The sequence below is a fragment of the Salmo salar genome, chromosome ssa14 (assembly GCF_905237065.1).
Source record: "Salmo salar chromosome ssa14, Ssal_v3.1, whole genome shotgun sequence".
NCBI classification, from domain to species: Eukaryota; Metazoa; Chordata; class Actinopteri; order Salmoniformes; family Salmonidae; genus Salmo; species Salmo salar.
This window is the reverse complement of record NC_059455.1, coordinates 18,667,048-18,685,720: the sequence shown is the minus strand read 5'-3', so window position 1 is coordinate 18,685,720 and position 18,673 is coordinate 18,667,048. Positions and strand designations below refer to the sequence as shown.

The 18,673-nt window shown below is 44.4% G+C and overlaps 1 protein-coding gene across 6 annotated transcripts in view; it reads left to right on the top strand.

The window, feature by feature from the left end:
- LOC106568841 (partitioning defective 3 homolog) overlaps window positions 1-18,673 on the top strand; it is a 239,994-nt gene that overhangs the window by 210,578 nt on the left and 10,743 nt on the right. For all 6 annotated transcript variants that reach the window (XM_014139556.2, XM_014139557.2, XM_014139559.2 and 3 more), the window contains 2 exons: window positions 5,973-6,093; window positions 16,574-16,728. In XM_014139556.2, coding sequence (XP_013995031.2) covers window positions 5,973-6,093; window positions 16,574-16,728 — 276 coding nt within the window. The remainder of the gene's footprint in view (window positions 1-5,972; window positions 6,094-16,573; window positions 16,729-18,673) is intronic.

The window sequence follows — 18,673 nt, the reverse complement described above, 5'->3', positions numbered from 1 at the left end:
CAAAGGCTGTGTTTTACACAGGTATTCCAAATCTGATCTTTTGCCACTAATTGGTGTTTTGACCAATCAGATCTGTTGCCAATAATTGGGCAAAATATCAGAATTGGGCTGCCTGTGTGAACGCAGCAAAAGAGATGTGTTCTCTTCCTCTCAGTTTAAGAAGGAAGGTCCCTATTGCATTCCATCCTAAACCAAGGGCACACCACTCGCCACAAGGGTCTTCATCATAACAATGTCTGTCTCCAGCCTAAGGATCCCATAATGATATGTGACTCCTGTTGTCTGCTTTTATTTGTATTTATATTTTATTTATCCAGGGAAGCTACATTTAGTTTGAAGATTTATTTCAAGTGAGCCTTAAAATAGCATACATTCATTTACACGCACAACACAGACAAAAAAAAAAGTGAGTTAATTTGTCAAGTAAGAAAAGTGCATAGAAAGAGCCCTCTTAGGCGGACTGCTGGTGGTGAGATTGACAGAACAGCAGCTGGCTTTTACAGCCTGGGATTGAACAGGGATGATCTGCTCATCCAGAGATGGATTCGTAAAGCCTCAGTCGCTCCCAGTGGTACTCTTTCCTTCCCTCTGGAGTCCAGTAAGAACCCTGGTCTCCAACTCCCCCCATATTAATATGATCAGGATGGGTGTTTTCCCATTGCTGTCATGTACCATTTCTATCTGTGAGATGCTCCCGTTATGTCCTGAGGCTGGGAAGGAAGAGGAGCTCTGAAAGAGGCCATTCAGATTTAATCCAGGGGATTAGGAGCCTTTGGATCAGCTGCTACTGTCATTTACTGTACTTTACATTCTACTGTAGGGGCTCCCCTATAGACAGCCTTTGATTTTGACCTCCTTGGGGATGGGGAATTAATAGGGACTGCAATGTGACAGTAGCCTGGTTTCAAGATCTTTTTGTACTGTCTAGCCAACTTCCTATGGTCATTATCGGTTTGTGTTGCAAAGCCACCCATAGGAGTTGTACAAGACAACACCAACAAATCTGCGACCAGTCTAATGTGATGGCTCCTTTTGACCAAAACTCAAGGAGTTGAGTTTTGGTCAATGGCTCAAAGTTTGACCTGTCACTTTTCTCTGTACCTCCCAAACCAGAGTTTTAGGTTTTAGATTTATGGCTGCGAACATCTGCTGTCCATTTTGAGTGGAAATAATGAGAGTCCTGTACGTCTTTACGTTCACCCAGAGCCACACAGACGTGAGTCATCACCTGGGGGGACAGCTCCACCGACTCCTCCAGGTCAAGGTCGGACTCAGAGCTGTGACCCTATTCCTACGCTACTATTCACTCCAAACTGGTGTGACTCTCTGGGCCTCCAAGCATGTTTTTGAAGTTGTTTTGTTTGGCTGTAGGCATTATTTTGTTCTGCTGAAGTCGTAGCCTCTTTTACTGTCCTAGTCCTGACCAAGCTTTAAGCCACAGACGAAACTTAAAGGGCACATCCGATCATAACATGAAATAAATAGCTTACCAGTCACCTGCCAGGCCAAGGCTGCGTCCCAAATGGCTCGCTATGTAGTGCACTACTTTTGACCCGGGCCCATGGCTTTTACAGCCTGGGATTGAACATTTGGGATGCGGCCCAAATCTTTTGTTATTGAGCCCCAGAGGCCAAAGTCTGTAAACGCTGACCTTTCAGGCCAGACACAGCAGTAGATATTGAGTGAGCTTGTCCATAGGATGAAACTCATCGAACGTTAAATCTCCCTCACCTCACTGCAGGGGATTTCCTTAAGTCTCTTTTGTTACTTTCTATGGTTGATTTAGTTTTTTGTCAGTGAAGGACAGACTTTGAAAAATCCCTTGTTCCTTAATAATTTAAATCCCTTTTTAAAGGCTTATTGGGTGATACCGAGGGGTACATTGAAACATCCAAACATTTCTGTTTCATTTCATAGTGTTATGATGTAGAGTAGGGTACACACACACTTACACACACACACACACACACACACTGAGACACACACTTTTTACAATTCAGTATTAGCCAGCCCCACTATTATGAAAAATGATAGTGCTTCAAAACTATCATTCTAAGCAATAACTGTTAAAAAAAAAAAAAAAATCCTATGGTGCTCCCAATTTGCACCCTATTCCCTACTTTGTGCACTATGTTTGACCAGAGACTAATGGGCCCTGGTCATAGGTAGTGCACTACATAGGGAATAGCCCAGTGCTCTGTTGAGAGCCATCTGTTCACAGGTTGCGTGGCAGGCTAATATCTAATAAAGGCATTCTGTTGTCCTGAACGCTGATGGTGCTGTGACCTATAGGCAGGGTCACACATGGTGCCCCGGGGTCATATGTGTTCAAAGGGGATATGGCTGAGTTAAATATCACAGTGATTTGACAGATCACACATGGCAGTTTCCTACCCTAAACAGGCTTAATGGGTATGTTCTGTGGTTATGGAACCAATGTTTGTCAGTAATGATATAGGTATTGATCCAATGCTTTTTTTTTTGGTAATGATTGATATAACGTATGAGGTTATTTCATAGATCCCCAAACAGCCTACAATGTGTCTGTCTGTTTCAGTTGTCTGGTTTTTGGAAGCAATGCTTTGTTGTTAATGATTGGGATGTTGTAAGGCTATTTCATAGGACCTCCTGAGACAGGAGAGTTTTAAGAGCTGGCCTTTTTTTGGGGGGCTTTTTAAAGAGATCATAAAAGGATGTCCAGGAAAGTTACTGGCTGTGTTTGAAAGTTGAAAAGTCAACTTCTGATCTCTCTCCTGCTGATGCTCTCCAGTCACCTGACAGGGCTGTTCAGAGTGGTAGTCTAACAGAGATGATGTCAGGTTTGAATTAGCTTCACTCCAGGGGACCACAGATGACCTCCACGTACATAGCTGGGCATCCTTTCTCTCTCCGGCTCTCTTATTGTCATGCTAAAGGGGGCCGGTCTCACGGTAATTGACCCTAATTAACATCAACACGTTTAGCATCTCCGTGCCTCCGCTCATACAAGAAATCTTCACACATACAAGCCGCTGATGTGCCTTTGGAACATCTACATTTAAAAAGTCAAATAAATCCATTTAATATTCACCATAACAATAAATCCATTCTTTCATTTACGCAGGTCTAAAGAAACATAATGAAGAAAATGTATATCAGAAGGATAGAATATGAGTTTGCCTACTGGATGTTAGCAAGGCTATGCTGCATGCTGTAGGCTTGTTCATTTAAGTCCTGTGCCGTTATTTTATATTTTAATATTTAATAGTAAGAGGAATATAATTGAACTTAGCTGAATAAAATAGAAAGGATATTTTTCCCATTCCGCAGCGAGTGCGCAGATGAAGTGGCTCTGTTGAGTGTAAAAGGGATCATTTGAAACAGGTCCTATACGCCAGATTGAGTTATTTGGCAACTTTACTTGTGAGAGATACAAACCTCAGAATGTCTTATAAATCAAACATATAATGGGCCTCATGGTACTACTAAAGGCTGTTGATGATTTAACAACGTCGCAGAAAAAAGCTTGTGCTCTGTTCATTACCTCAGGCTGAACAAACTGTTCTCTCATCAAGTGATCATATTATCACCCATCAGACTATTCTCAATGTAATATTGTCTTTACTAATATGTTCAATTATCTTTATCAAATGGGTAGGAACAGGGGCAAGGGAAAAGTCATCCGTATGCACTCCAATAGCAAATGGAGGTGACTGTCCCACAGGTTTGTTTCCAGTCATGCTGGATAGACCACTCCGGTTATTTCACTGTAACTGTAGGCTTAGTCGCTAGGCCTATACGTTCTCTCCCAAATCATGAATACAAAGATTGGAGAATAGCATAAGGTAACCAGTCCATCCAGAATGCAGAATAATACAGGCCACATTCAAAGGCCATTACTCTAATTTGTTTAAATTTGGAGTATAGGCTAGACCTATTGTATACCAAAGACATCTTAAATCAGTTTTGTTTTATGTTTTTCAGCCATGCGTAATATGTATTGCACAATCTCAATTTTAATTCCGTTTTTTTTTTCCATGCTTGGGCTCATGTATAGGTATATGTGTATGCATAAGCTCTAATATGCGTATGGATGTTGAATTAATATGCGTATGGGTGTTGAATTAATATGCGTATGTGTGTTGAATTAATATGCGTATGGGTGTTGATTTAATATGCGTATGGGTATAGAAGTAATATGCGTATGGGTGTTGATTTAATATGCGTATGGCTGTTGAATTAATATGCGAATGGCTGTTGATTTAATATGCGTATGGCTGTTGAATTAATATGCGTATGGCTGTTGAAAGCTCTGTACTTTTAGTTGTGTTGGGCTTTGAAACAACATCCACAATAATCATGTTTTACACTGTTATAACCTGTTGTTGAACTTCTTTCTTCCAAAAAATTATTTATAATGCAATCACAGTGAGCTGAGTGTTAAAAGCACTATACTGTTTTGATGATAAGTGATGGATGTGATTTTTGATTGTATTTGCATTGATGTCAGTGTTTCGAGAAACAATAGAGCCCTGAGTACCAGACCATTAGGACCTGATAGAGAGAAAATAGAGCCCTGAGTACCAGACCATTAGGACCTGATGAGGGACAATAGAGCCCTGAGTACCAGACCATTAGGACCTGATGAGGGACAATAGAGCCCTGAGTACCAGGCCATTAGGGCCTGATGAGGGGCAATAGAGCCCTGAGTACCAGGCCATTAGGACCTGATGGAGGGACAATAGAGCCCTGAGTACCAGGGCATCAGGACCTGATGGAGGGACAATAGAGCCCTGAGTACCAGGTCATCAGGACCTGATGGAGGGACAATAGAGCCCTGAGTACCAGGGCATCAGGACCTGATGAAGGGACAATAGAGCCCTGAGTACCAGGCCATTAGGACCTGATGGAGGGACAATAGAGCCCTGAGTACCAGGCCATTAGGACCTGATGGTAGTTAGCAAATTGGGTACTACCTAAGCATGTCCAGAGTGCATAAGAGGAGATTACTGTGACTCAACAATTCACGTGGAATTGTATTGTCGTCCTGACTGCCGGTGTGGCGGAAATACGGTCACCGCAACAGCCCTAATCTTCATCACTGCTTCTGGGACAAGGCCTGCTCTACTGTATAATGCAGAGACTTAATATATGCCATTTAGCAGGCACTTTTATCCAAAGAGACTTACAATCCTGGCATGGCAAGCGCCATGCTCTACCAACTGAGCTACAGAGGACCTGTCTCTCTCTGGTCAAGGTCAGTTCAATAAGTAAGCAGACGAGCCAGGTGACGTGTTTTAATGGGCCGTGGTTGTTTGTTATGAGTGGGCTCAGAGACAGTGGACAGAAGTTGGTGAGTGACGTGTGGCCTGAGGATGTAGCTCGACCATCGACTGTTCACACTACTTTGCTTTGTTCTTGGTTGTGTCCCAAATTCTCCCTATTCTCTTGACAGTTCATAGGGCTCTGGTCAAAAGTAGTGCACTATATAGGGGATACGGGGCCATTAGGGACACCATACTCCATGGTTATGAATAATACATGAGTATTTATTAGTTTGATCCATGTTTGAGGCTTTACTGCTGTGTTTCCCAAACTCGGTCCTCGGGACCCCAAGGGGTGCATGTTTTGGTTTTTGCCCTAGCACAACACAGCTGATTCAAATAACCAACTCATCATCAAGCTTTGATTTGAATCAGCTGTGTAGTGTTAGCGCACAAACCGAAACGTGTACCCTTGGGGTCCTGTGGACCGAGTTTTGGAAACGCTGCTCTACTGTGTATTACAGTCCAGTTTCTGGACCATTTCCCAGCTATGCTGATAGAAACAGTCCCAAATGGTACATTGTTCCCTAATGTAATGCACTGTAGGCTCTGGTCAAAAGTATTGTACTATATAGGAAATGTTGTGCCATTTTGGGACACAGACTTGTTCCAAATGGGCCACCACCATGCTCATGTAGTATTTCCTCTCTCACTCTCAACCCCTTGCAGCAACAGACTAGCGCCTAGCAACCACGACCGGATACAGCGGCTGAGGCACGAGTTCCAGCAGGCCAGGGGGGACGACGACCCTGACGACCGGAGACGCACCTACAGCTTCGAGCAGCCCTGGGTGAGTGTCTGAGACTGGGCTGAGAACCGGGTCGGTCCTGCCTGGCTCTCCATGGACCTCCTCCCTCACTAACCACCACCAACCTCCACCGCTGCCAGCCAAGGAGGGCTGCTAATACCCTGGCTGGCTGGCTGGCTTGATGGCTACATCGTGGAGCCTCCTACTACCACTAACCTCACAACCACCGGGCCAGCCCTGAGTATGGACTGTCCAGTATGACATTGACTGAACAACCTCAGCCTGTGGAGCTTCTTCTCATTAACTCCTCTGAGTCTCCCACCTAACCCAGGCTCTTCTCTAATAGGGTTGTTCCATATGATTTCAACGACCGTAACAGGTTTGGCGACTTCTTAAATCATCCATAAATACACTTGTGACAGGGGGAATGGAAGCTTGTTGTGTCCAGCAGGGAGGGAAAATGTAATTAATTCTAGCTTCACAATTTTTGTATTTTTAAAACATTTCTAGCCTGTCTATTTATCTATAGGTAACAGGGTGTTATGCTCAACCCGCACAGTAGGACCAGCTCACCTGCTTTTACACTATGATTTGACTATTAGTTCAAAGTCTTTTTATCTTTTCTTTACCATTTTAAAACGAGAGTTCAGTTCATGTAACAGGGTTGACCTTAAAAGAATCACTAATAACATAAAATAAATAATAATATTCAGAAATTACTTTGTCACAGCAACTAAATAACTAGGGCTTTAGAATGATGGTGAAAACGTGTAGAAATATTGGTGTTAAGTGTAGAAATGTTGGTGTTAAATGGAGAAATGTTGGGGTTAAGTGGGTAAAAGTCGTAGAAGACAGAGGGTGTATGGAGGGACGTGTCAAAATGCAGAATTTTGGCACTTTAGTCTTTATTAATATTAAAAATCTGATTTATTTAATTATCCATGTGGTATATATTAAAGAGCACTTCATGTAATATAACAGGCTTTTAAAATACAATATTGGCGCACAAATTCTACATAAAATATCAAAGGGACGCACGCAAAAGGCACTCTTTTTGTGGAGTGACCCAGAAGTGCCCAAAGTTCAAATTATAAAATACTTTGACAATCCTGTTTGTAAGCGTTTAAATGATATCAAACTCAACCTTTTATCCTTTTCAGTGATGAAGACATGGATTTCTCATGGTATGGTAGGGTATGCAAAATGGTCTCCTGAATGTTTTGGCAATCAGGTCAGGAAAGTCTACCACAGGCAAACATGTATGGAAGGTTCCGTTCAAATCAAAAGGGATGCAGTCAGAAAGGGATTAAAATCATATGGAACGACCCAATAACTCTTACTACAACGGGTGAGTCCCAAATGGCACCCTATTCCCTATTTAGTGCGCTACTTTTGGCTAGAGGCCTATGGGACCTGGTTAAAAGTAGTGCACTACATGGAAAATAGGCTGCCTTTTTGGATGCAACCAACATCTCCACCTGCAACCAACGTCTCCACCTGCATGCGTCTAGGAGCATGTGACCCTCTGGCACGCTCACCTGACCTCTAACCCCACCCATCACGACCACCCTCCTCATCCCATCTGCCATCAATGCCATCTGTTGGTCTGTCTGTCTGTCTCTCACAAAACAAGGACCCGCCCACCTTCTCATGGACAAATGGACTCCTGTATGTGTGTCTGATTGCGGGGGTGCTTTCTGAGTGATAAGAAAGCAACCCCGCAATTGTCGGTTTTTAACTGTGCCTTTTTAGAGAAGAGGTTCAGGCGTTGTGGATTTTTTTTACATTTGTACTCTTTTGATGGCATGGCCACCAAAATAGGATGAGTGATAATTCGAACAATTACAATTGGAAAAAAATTGGAAATGCCTTGATAATTCTTAAAGAATACCTTTCTATGATGTAATTGAAGGTATCTGGTTCCTAGATTGAGATGGCACTATGTCCTATTCTTCCATCCATTACACCAGCAGTATGCCTTAAGTATACATTTCACATTCTGTCTGTTACAACGTAAAATGATGAATTATCAGCAAAATAATTTGCCTAATGTTTGAATGTCACTACTTTAATATTTCTAGAATATGTATATATTGTTGTGTCATGTCTTTGTCCTATAACCACTGCTGTATATATTGAAATATTTGGTTGTATTAATCCTATACATTGTTATGAAGTACATTTGTACTAATTCAACTTTCGTCACTTAGGCCTATATATGTGTGATGTTGTTTTTAGTGCTGGTTTAGACACTGTCAACATGTACCGTTTTTATCATCTTTATATGGCGTTCATATTACGTTGTCTAAGGATTGATTTGAATGAGTTTTCTAACAGTTGTAAACGGAGAGCTCATGAACAGACTCCATTGACCTCTGGGGCTGTATGAATCAGGTGTATCAGAGTAGGAGTACTGAGCTAGGATCATTCATTGTGATCTAAAATGCAGAACTGATCCTAGATCAGCACTCCTACTCTGAGACGATTCATACATACGGGCCCTGGGCTTCATTCAGAGGTGATGATGATATATCGAATAAAAAGCTTGGTCTTGTTTTGAGACACTGAGTGTGCAATGTGTGAGGGAAAGGGCTTTCAAGCGGTGTTTTGTTGCTCTACACAGTCAAGCATGTACATATTGGTTGTGTCCCAAATGGCACCCTATTCCCTGTATAGTGCACTACTTCTGACCAGCGCCTTAGGGGAATTTGGGTGCTATTTTGGACTCAGACATGGTCATTAAAGGGACAATCTGCGTTTGATTCATCCATTTTTTTACTTAGAAATTAATGATATGTACCCATTGATTGTTGAAGAATATAACTTATAAATGCCTCATGAGCTTAGTTCAACTGTCGTACCACATCAGAACCCTAAATATAAGCTTGTTTTACTCCAATGTTTGTGAACAATGTAAATGTAACAAACAATACATAGCCTCAAAACATGGTTTAAACTATACATTTGATATCATGGATGGTCAGTCCTTGCATCCATAGCTCTGTCTGTGAATTTGAAAGTGGTCACATTTCTCCAGCCCCTACACTCAGCTTTTTACCAAATCACTTTGTTTCAACTGCTGATTGCCGATTTAAAGTCTTTGATAATACCATCACATTGTTTATTTACATTACTGATAGAAAGCAAAGTTACCCTGTTCCCATGACCGCACCATTGAAGGGAGTCAGACATGATTGCCATCACAATTTATTTCTAAATAACAGAATGACCAACGTCTTACAGAACCGCACAGTAATCAACAGTAATTTTGTGTTCTTAGATTTTTTTCCCTGCCATACTGACTGCCAAAGTATGGAAAATGGTAACATATGTCGCTGAAACTCAATTATGCTTCCTGTGCATATAGAGTGCCTTCAGAAAGTATACAGACCCCTTGACTTTTTCCACACTTTGTTACATTACAGCCTTATTCTGAAATTGATTAAATAATTATTTCCCCTCATCCATCTACACACAATACCCCATAATGACAAAACAAAAACAGGTTTTTAGACTTTTTTACTCAATCATTTGTTGAAGCACCTTTTGGCAGCAATTACAGTCTTGCGTCTTCTTGGGTATGACACTATAAGCTTGACACACCTGTATTTGGGGAGTTTCTCCCATTCTTCTCTGCAGATCCTCTCAAGCTCTGTCAGGTTGGATGGGGAGAGTTGCTGCATAGCTATTTTCAGGTCTCTCCAGAGATGTTCAATCGGGTTCAAGTCCGGGCTCTGGCTGGGCCACTCAAGGACATTCAGAAACTTGTCCTGAAGCCATTCCTGTGTTGTCTTGGCTGTGTGCTTAAGGTCTTTGTCCTGTTGGAAGGTGAACCTTAACCCCCAGTCTGAGGTCCTGATTTTCATCAAGAATCTCTCTGTACTTTGTTCCATTCTTCTTTTCCTCAATCCTGACTAGTCTCCACGTCCCTCCCGCTGTTAAACATTCCCACAGCATGATGCTGCCACCATAAGTTCAATCTTGGTTTTATCAGACCAGAGAATCTTGTTTCTCATGGTCTGAGGGTTGCCTTTTGGGAAACTCCAAGCGGGCTGTCATGTGCCTTTTACTGAGGAGTGGCTTCCGTCTGGCCAGTCTACCATAAAGGCCTGATTGGTGGAGTGCTGCAGAGATGGTTGTTCTTCTGGAATGTTCTCCCATCTCCACAGAGGAACTCTGGAGCTCTGTCAGAGTGACCATCAGGTTCTTGGTCACCTCCCTGACCAAGGCCCTTCTCCCTCGATGGCTCAGTTTGGCCGGGCAGCAAGCTCTAGGAAGAGTCTTGGTGGTTCCAAACTTCTTCCATTTAAGAATGATGGAGGCCACTGTGTTCTTGGGGAACTTTGATGCTGCAGAAATGTTTTGGAACCCTTCCCAAATCTGTGCCTTGACATAATCCTGTCTCAGAGCTCTACGGACAATTCTTTCAACCTCATGGGTTGGGTTTTCCTCATACATGCGCTGTCAACTGTGGGACCTTTATATAGATAGGTAATTTCATTTCATTTGTGTTCCTTTCCAAATCATGTCCAATCAATTGAATTTACCACAGGTGGACTCCAAGTTGTAGAAACATCTCAAGGATGATCAATGGAAACAGTATGCACCTGAGCTCAATTTCAAGTCTCTTAGCAAAGGGTCTGAATACCCAAGTAAATAACGTATTTCTGTTTTTTTTGCTGAGGATTTTTTATTTATTTAATCAATTTAGAATAAGGCTGTAACATAACAAAATGTGGAATAAGTCATGCACTTGTACAAACATTGTGTCTGTGTCCCAAATGGCACCCTTTGCCCTATATTGTGCAATGCTTTGTTCACTATATAGGGGATATGGTGCTATTTGGGACACAGAATGCATTAGTAGCTGTGTCATTATTAGAGTGAATTGATCAGACTAAGAAGCTCTATACATCAGAACATTAACCCCATCAGTCCAGCTCCACCCACTCCATTCCATTTAGCGTGAGGAGACAGACTCAGCACATAACATTCAATTCACATCTTCTCTAGTGGCCATAGTGTTTGGTCTAGAGTCTAGACTAGTGTCACAAGTCCAAAGAAATAGAATTACACAATGGGTAGACCACACTCAATAATGGCCACTGGCCCACCCATTACGGAACGCTGACTTGAATGGGAATGTCCGTTCTGGTAATTCTATTTCTTTGGTCAAGTCAGCCAGAAGAATGACTTCTCTACATACACAAGGTGAAAAGAGTTCTGGGAATTCCATTCTAAGGCCCATTGGGTAAACAGTGAAGGGAGAGTAGCGCCATGTGGAGGTCAGGCCAGCCCTGTGCATTATCTCCCCTATAGCCCGCTGGGGCCTGCTGTCTGAAATCCAGCATGTTTGTAGTTGTGCTGCAAATCACTTCCCTAATGATCCGGTCCTGCATGCTGTTTAGTTAGGTGTTCCTGGTTAGCGGAGGTTAGACAGCTCTACCTCTGATTACTAGCCCTCTGGATGGTATATTTCTCACTGTTGTACTATGGTCCAGAGGAGAGTGGAGGAATCTGGCTTGTGTTCTGTAGGGGGGGAAAAAACTTTTTGGAAATGGGTACTACCTTCATTCGTCCAATAAGAACACAGATTGTCACTTTGCGTTGCAAAACCTTTTGCTACGGTGTGCCCTACTGAACACGACCATGGTTTCCTTGGGCTAATTCGATCACAGTGACTGATAGACTGTTACTTCCCGCGTTGGGGAACCTTTATTGTGGTCATTTACCACACTAAGAGCAGTACATCCACGGGGGCTGCTTTCGCCAGCCAGAAGCGTTTATATTGCCTCTCTGTATTTTATTTTAGCGCCTTCCGCGTTCATTTTAATACCTCGATAAGCTTTATAGGTTGTGGTTTTCTAGCTTTGTTTCCTTGTCTTACAAAGTTATTATTTCAAGATACTAAATGGATCATGCATATCCAATCACACCATATTACCAACTGTAATTTATGTATGCAATATGTAATATGCACAAATTCACATCTGGAAATGCCATTTACATTTACATTTAAGTCATTTAGCAGACGCTCTTATCCAGAGCGACTTACAAAATGGTGCATTCACCTTATGATATCCAGTGGAACAACCACTTTACAATAGTGCATCTAAATCTTTTAAGGGGGGGGGGTTAGAAGGATTACTTTATCCTATCCTAGGTATTCCTTAAAGAGGTGGGGTTTCAGGTGTCTCCGGAAGGTGGTGATTGACTCCGCTGTCCTGGCGTCGTGAGGGAGCTTGTTCCACCATTGGGGTGCCAGAGCAGAGAACAGTTTTGACTGGGCTGAGCGGGAACTGTGCTTCCTCAGAGGTAGGGGGGCCAGCAGGCCAGTGGTGGATGAACGCAGTGCCCTTGTTTGAGTGTAGGGCCTGATCAGAGCCTGAAGGTATGGAGGTGCCGTTCCCTTCACAGCTCCGTAGGCAATCACCATGGTCTTGTAGCGGATGCGAGCTTCAACTGGAAGCCAGTGGAGAGAGCGGAGGAGCGGGGTGACGTGAGAGAACTTGGGAAGGTTGAACACCAGACGGGCTGCGGCGTTCTGGATGAGTTGTAGGGGTTTAATGGCACAGGCAGGGAGCCCAGCCAACAGCGAGTTGCAGTAATCCAGACGGGAGATGACAAGTGCCTGGATTAGGACCTGCGCCGCTTCCTGTGTGAGGCAGGGTCGTACTCTGCGAATGTTGTAGAGCATGAACCTACAGGATCGGGTCACCGCCTTGATGTTAGTGGAGAACGACAGGGTGTTGTCCAGGATCACGCCAAGGTTCTTAGCACTCTGGGAGGAGGACACAAGGGAGTTGTCAACCGTGATGGCGAGATCATGGAACGGGCAGTCCTTCCCCGGGAGGAAGAGCAGCTCCGTCTTGCCGAGGTTCAGCTTGAGCTGGTGATCCGTCATCCACACTGATATGTCTGACAGACATGCAGAGATGCGATTCGCCGCCTGGTTATCAGAAGGGGGAAAGGAGAAGATTAATTGTGTGTCGTCTGCATAGCAATGATAGGAGAGACCATGTGAGGATATGACAGAGCCAAGTGACTTGGTGTATAGCGAGAATAGGAGAGGGCCTAGAACAGAGCCCTGGGGGACACCAGTGGTGAGAGCGCATGGTGCGGAGACAGATTCTCGCCACGCCACCTGGTAGGAGCGACCTGTCAGGTAGGACGCAATCCAAGCGTGGGCCGCGCCGGAGATGCCCAACTCGGAGAGGGTGGAGAGGAGGATCTGATGGTTCACAGTATCAAAGGCAGCAGATAGGTCTAGAAGGATGAGAGCAGAGGAGAGAGAGTTAGCTTTAGCAGTGCGGAGAGCCTCCGTGACACAGAGAAGAGCAGTCTCAGTTGAATGCCCAGTCTTGAAACCTGACTGATTAGGATCAAGAAGGTCATTCTGAGAGAGATAGCAGGAGAGCTGGCCAAGGACGGCACGTTCAAGAGTTTTGGAGAGAAAAGAAAGAAGGGATACTGGTCTGTAGTTGTTGACATCGGAGGGATCGAGTGTAGGTTTTTTTCAGAAGGGGTGCAACTCTCGCTCTCTTGAAGACGGAAGGGACGTAGCCAGCGGTCAAGGATGAGTTGATGAGCGAGGTGAGGAAGGGGAGAAGGTCTCCGGAAATGGTCTGGAGAAGAGAGGAGGGGATAGGGTCAAGTGGGCAGGTTGTTGGGCGGCCGGCCGTCACAAGACGCGAGATTTCATCTGGAGAGAGAGGGGAGAAAGAGGTCAAAGCACAGGGTAGGGCAGTGTGAGCAGGACCAGCGGTGTCGTTTGACTTAGCAAACGAGGATCGGATATCGTCAACCTTCTTTTCAAAATGGTTGACGAAGTCATCGGCAGAGAGGGAGGAGGGGGGGGGAGGGGGAGGAGGATTCAGGAGGGAGAAGGTAGCAAAGAGCTTCCTAGGGTTAGAGGCAGATGCTTGGAATTTAGAGTGGTAGAAAGTGGCTTTAGCAGCAGAGACAGAAGAGGAGAATGTAGAGAGGAGTGAGTGAAAGGATGCCAGGTCCGCAGGGAGGCGAGTTTTCCTCCATTTCCGCTCGGCTGCCCGGAGCCTTGTTCTGTGAGCTCGTAGTGAGTCGTCGAGCCACGGAGCAGGAGGGGAGGACCGAGCCGGCCTGGAGGATAGGGGACAGAGAAAATCAAAGGATGCAGAAAGGGAGGAGAGGAGGGTTGAGGAGGCAGAATCAGGAGATAGGTTGGAGAAGGTTTGAGCAGAGGGAAGAGATGATAGGATGGAAGAGGAGAGAGTAGCGGGAGAGAGAGAGCGAAGGTTGGGACGGCGCAATACCATCCGAGTAGGGGCAGAGTGAGAAGTGTTGGATGAGAGCAAGAGGGAAAAGGATACAAGGTAGTGGTCGGAGATTTGGAGGGGAGTTGCAATGAGATTAGTGGAAGAACAGCATCTAGTAAAGATGAGGTCAAGCGTATTGCCTGCCTTGTGAGTAGGGGGGAAGGTGAGAGGGTGAGGTCGAAAGAGGAGAGGAGTGGAAAGAAGGAGGCAGAGAGGAATGAGTCGAAGGTAGACGTGGGGAGGTTAAAGTCACCCAGAACTGTGAGAGGTGAGCCATCCTCAGGAAAGGAACTTATCAAGGCGTCAAGCTCATTGATGAACTCTCCAAGGGAACCTGGAGGGCGATAAATGATAAGGATGTTAAGCTTGAAAGGGCTGGTAACTGTGACAGCATGGAATTCAAATGAGGAGATAGACAGATGGGTCAGGGGAGAAAGAGAGAATGTCCACTTGGGAGAGATGAGGATTCCAGTGCCACCACCCCGCTGGCTCGATGCTCTAGGGGTATGCGAGAAAACGTGGGCAGACGAAGAGAGAGCAGTAGGAGTAGCAGTGTTATCTGTGGTAATCCATGTTTCCGTCAGCGCCAGGAAGTCTAGGGACTGGAGGGTAGCATAGGCTGAGATGAACTCAGCCTTGTTGGCTGCAGACCGGCAGTTCCAGAGGCTGCCGGAGACCTGGAACTCCACGTGGGTCGTGCGCGCTGGGACCACCAGGTTAGAGTGGCAGCGGCCACGCGGTGTGAAGCGTTTGTATGGCCTGTGCAGAGAGGAGAGAACAGGGATAGACAGACACATAGTTGACAAGCTACAGAAGTGTTGTTTCTTGTATTATTGTCTCCTGTGTCTTTAGAGAACTGTTTCACTTTGATATCCTTTTTCTTCTGTCCTGATTTTCTCTTTCTTTTCTTCTGTTAACTAGATATTCTTTGTTGTTCTTCGTTAGCTAGCTAGCTTCTTCCAAAAGAGTCCCTAGCAACTGCTTAGCAACTGGTAAACAATTCAGCTTGCTAAGATAACTACAATTTTATGAAAAATAGTTATTTTTCAAAAGCCTATCTTCTTTGTTTGTTGCTTGTTTTTTCTCCTATTCAGTCTTGCAGTTTTCTTTTGCTTTTTTCCGATGTACTTCACTCTAAAAACCATGTAAATTTCAATATTTGTAGGAGCTCATTTTTCAGCTGCTGCTGCTCAAATTGGAGTTCCGGAACTTATGACCTTAGCTAGCGATATGGATGGAGATGAGCTAGCTACCTTTTAGGTGTCCATGGCCTGTTCCATGGTCTGGCTGGCGTCGCCATGGCAATAGAGTGCGACAGCACGCCCAACAGCCCAGGTTATGCCAATCAATCCCCGATGATTAAAATGATTCATTAGGTTTAATGTGGGTGTCTCAGAGGTCCTCCCTGAGATGACGGGACAAATCGCTTTATGGCCCTTCCACCACTAGAGCGTGGCACTCTGTATGAATACTTGGCATGGCCCATCAAAGTAATTAGATAGCCTTTGTGTTATGACTGATCCTCAGCCATTACACACACCTCCTCGCTGATGAAAGATGGGGAAGGAGAACGAAGACGTGGTAGTTAGTCATTCCTCGACATGTTTCAATGTGTTCCGTGGAGGATATATGGGATGTGTGACTCAAATGGCACCCTATTCCCATATACAGTGCGCTATGTTTGACCAGGCCCCTGGTCAAAAATGCAGGGTATACTGTAGGGTGCCATTTGGGAGGCATCCGCAAGTAACCTGTCAGGAGGAGCTGGAGATAATTGAATGACGACGCTGTTCCTCCGTGGCGTCGTGCGCTCTGGCTGTTCAGGACGGTTAATGACCTGTGCTAGGGCGTCAGCCGAGAGGCTTCGTTAACACCTACAGTACTAACATCCATCTCGTCTCATCTCCGTCCACCCTGCGTCACCAGCATGCTCCTCCGTCCTCCTCTCTGTCTGTCAGTCTAACCTCTGTTTGACCTGGCCACGATGAAGGACAAGAGCAGGTCATGTCTTGATGGCTCCTGGTAAGTGTATTGCAGAGCCATATATTTAGAGAGTTTGGTCAACTTTTAGTCCCTTCTATTTATTCGTAGATGTACTGTAAATGCATCCTAATAGATTTGGTCGAATCTCAATGTCCAAACTCTTAAATGTAAGGCTCTGGTGTACTGTATGTGTCGGATAGTTGTGTGTGTTGAATAACCAGGATGTTGGCCCCTCCCTCTTTCAGCCCAACAACACCAACACAGGCCCAAGCCCGTACCAGACAGACGGACAACAGACAGGCCGACACTCTGTGTCTGTAGAGGTGCAGAGACAGAGACAGAGGCAGGAGGAGAGAGACGCCTTCCAACAGGCGCAGAGACAGTACAGCTCCCTGCCACGGTGAGAGAGCGAGGGTGTGTGTGTGTGTGTGTGTGTGTGTGTGTGTGTGTGTGTGTGTGTGTGTGTGTGTGTGTGTGTGTGTGTGTGTGTGTGTGTGTGTGTGTGTGTGTGTGTGTGTGTCTGCGTGCGTGCATCTGCGTAACAGAGAGGGAGAGCGAACACACATAGGCCGTACAATGTTTTCCACGTTCAACATAATCCCAATATTTTTTCAATTTACATTTGAGTCATTTAGCAGACGCTCTTATCCAGTGCGAATTACAGGAGCAATTAGGGTTAAGTGCCTTGTTCAAGGGCACAACGACAGATTTTTCACCTAGTCGGCTCAGGGTTTTGGACAAGCGGTGTTTCGGTAACTGGCCCAACGCTCTTAACCGCTTGGCTGACTGCCGTGACCATGGTATTATGCATTCATATACATAACATCAGCCTGATATTATCAGCCCACATATACAAATGGATCATTCCTGTCAAAGCACAAATCAAATGTTATTGGTCACACACATATTTAGCAAATGCTTGTGTTCCTAGCTCCAACAGTGCAGTAGTATCTAACAATTCACAAAAATATACATACATCTAAAGTAAAAGAATGGAATTAAGACATATATGAATATTAGGATGAGCAATGTCGGAGTTGCATGGACTAAAATACAGTAGAATAGAATACAGTATGTTAACATGATTAAAGTGACTAGTGTGCCATTATTAAAGTGACCATTGATTCCATGTCTATGTACAGTTGCAGTCATTTAAAACTCATTGTTCAACCACTCCACAAATTTCTTGTTAACAAACTATAGTTTTGGCAAGTCGGTTAGGACATCTACTTTGTGCGTGACACGAGTAATTTTTCAAACAATTGTTTACAGACAGATGATTTAATTTATAATTCACTGTATCACATTTCCAGTGGGTCAGAAGTTTACATACACTAAGTTGACTGTGCCTTTAAACAGCTTGGAAAATTCCAGAAAATGCTGTAACGGTTTTAGAAGCTTCTGATCGGCTAATTGACATAATTTGAGTCAATTGGAGGTGTACCTATGGATGTATTTCAAAACCTACCTTCAAACGCAGTGCCTCTTTGCTTGACATCATGAGAAAATCAAAAGAAATCAGCCAAGACCTCAGAAAAAAATTGTAGGCTTCCACAAGTCTGGTTCATCCTTGGGAGAAATTTCCAAACGCCTGAAGGTACCACGTTCATCTGTACAAACAGTAGTAAGCAAGTATAAACACCATGGGACTACGCAGTCATCATAACGCTCAGGAAGGAGACGTGTTCTGTCTCCTAGAGATGAATGAACCTTAGTGCAAAAAGTGCATATCAATCCCAGAACAACAACAAAGGACCTTGTGAAGATGCTGGAGGAAACAGGTACAAAAGTATCTATATCCACAGTAAAACGAGTCCTATATCGACATAGCCTGAAAGGCCGCTCAGCAAGGAAGAAGCCACTGCTCCAAAACCGCCATAAAAAAGCCAGACTACAGTTTGCAACTGCACATGGGGACAAAGATCGTACTTTTTAGAGAAATGTCCTCTGGTCTGATGGAACAAAAATAGAAGTGTTTGGCCATAATGACCATCGTTATGTTTGGAGGACAAAGGGAGAGGCTTGCAAGCCGAAGAACACCATCCCAACCGTGAAGCACGGGGGTGGCAGCATCATGTTGTGGGGTTGCTTTGCTGCAGGAGGTACTGGTGCACTTCACAAAATAGATGGCATCATGAAGATGGAAAATTGTGGATATATTGAAGTGTCATCTCAAGACATCAGTCAGGACGTTAAAGCTTGGTCTTCCAAATGGACAATGACCCCAAACATACTTCCAAAGTTGTGGCAAAGTGGCTTAAGGACAACAAAGTCAAGGTATTGGAGTGGCCATCACAAAGCCCTGACCTCAATCCTATAGAACATTTGTGGGCAGAACTGAAAAA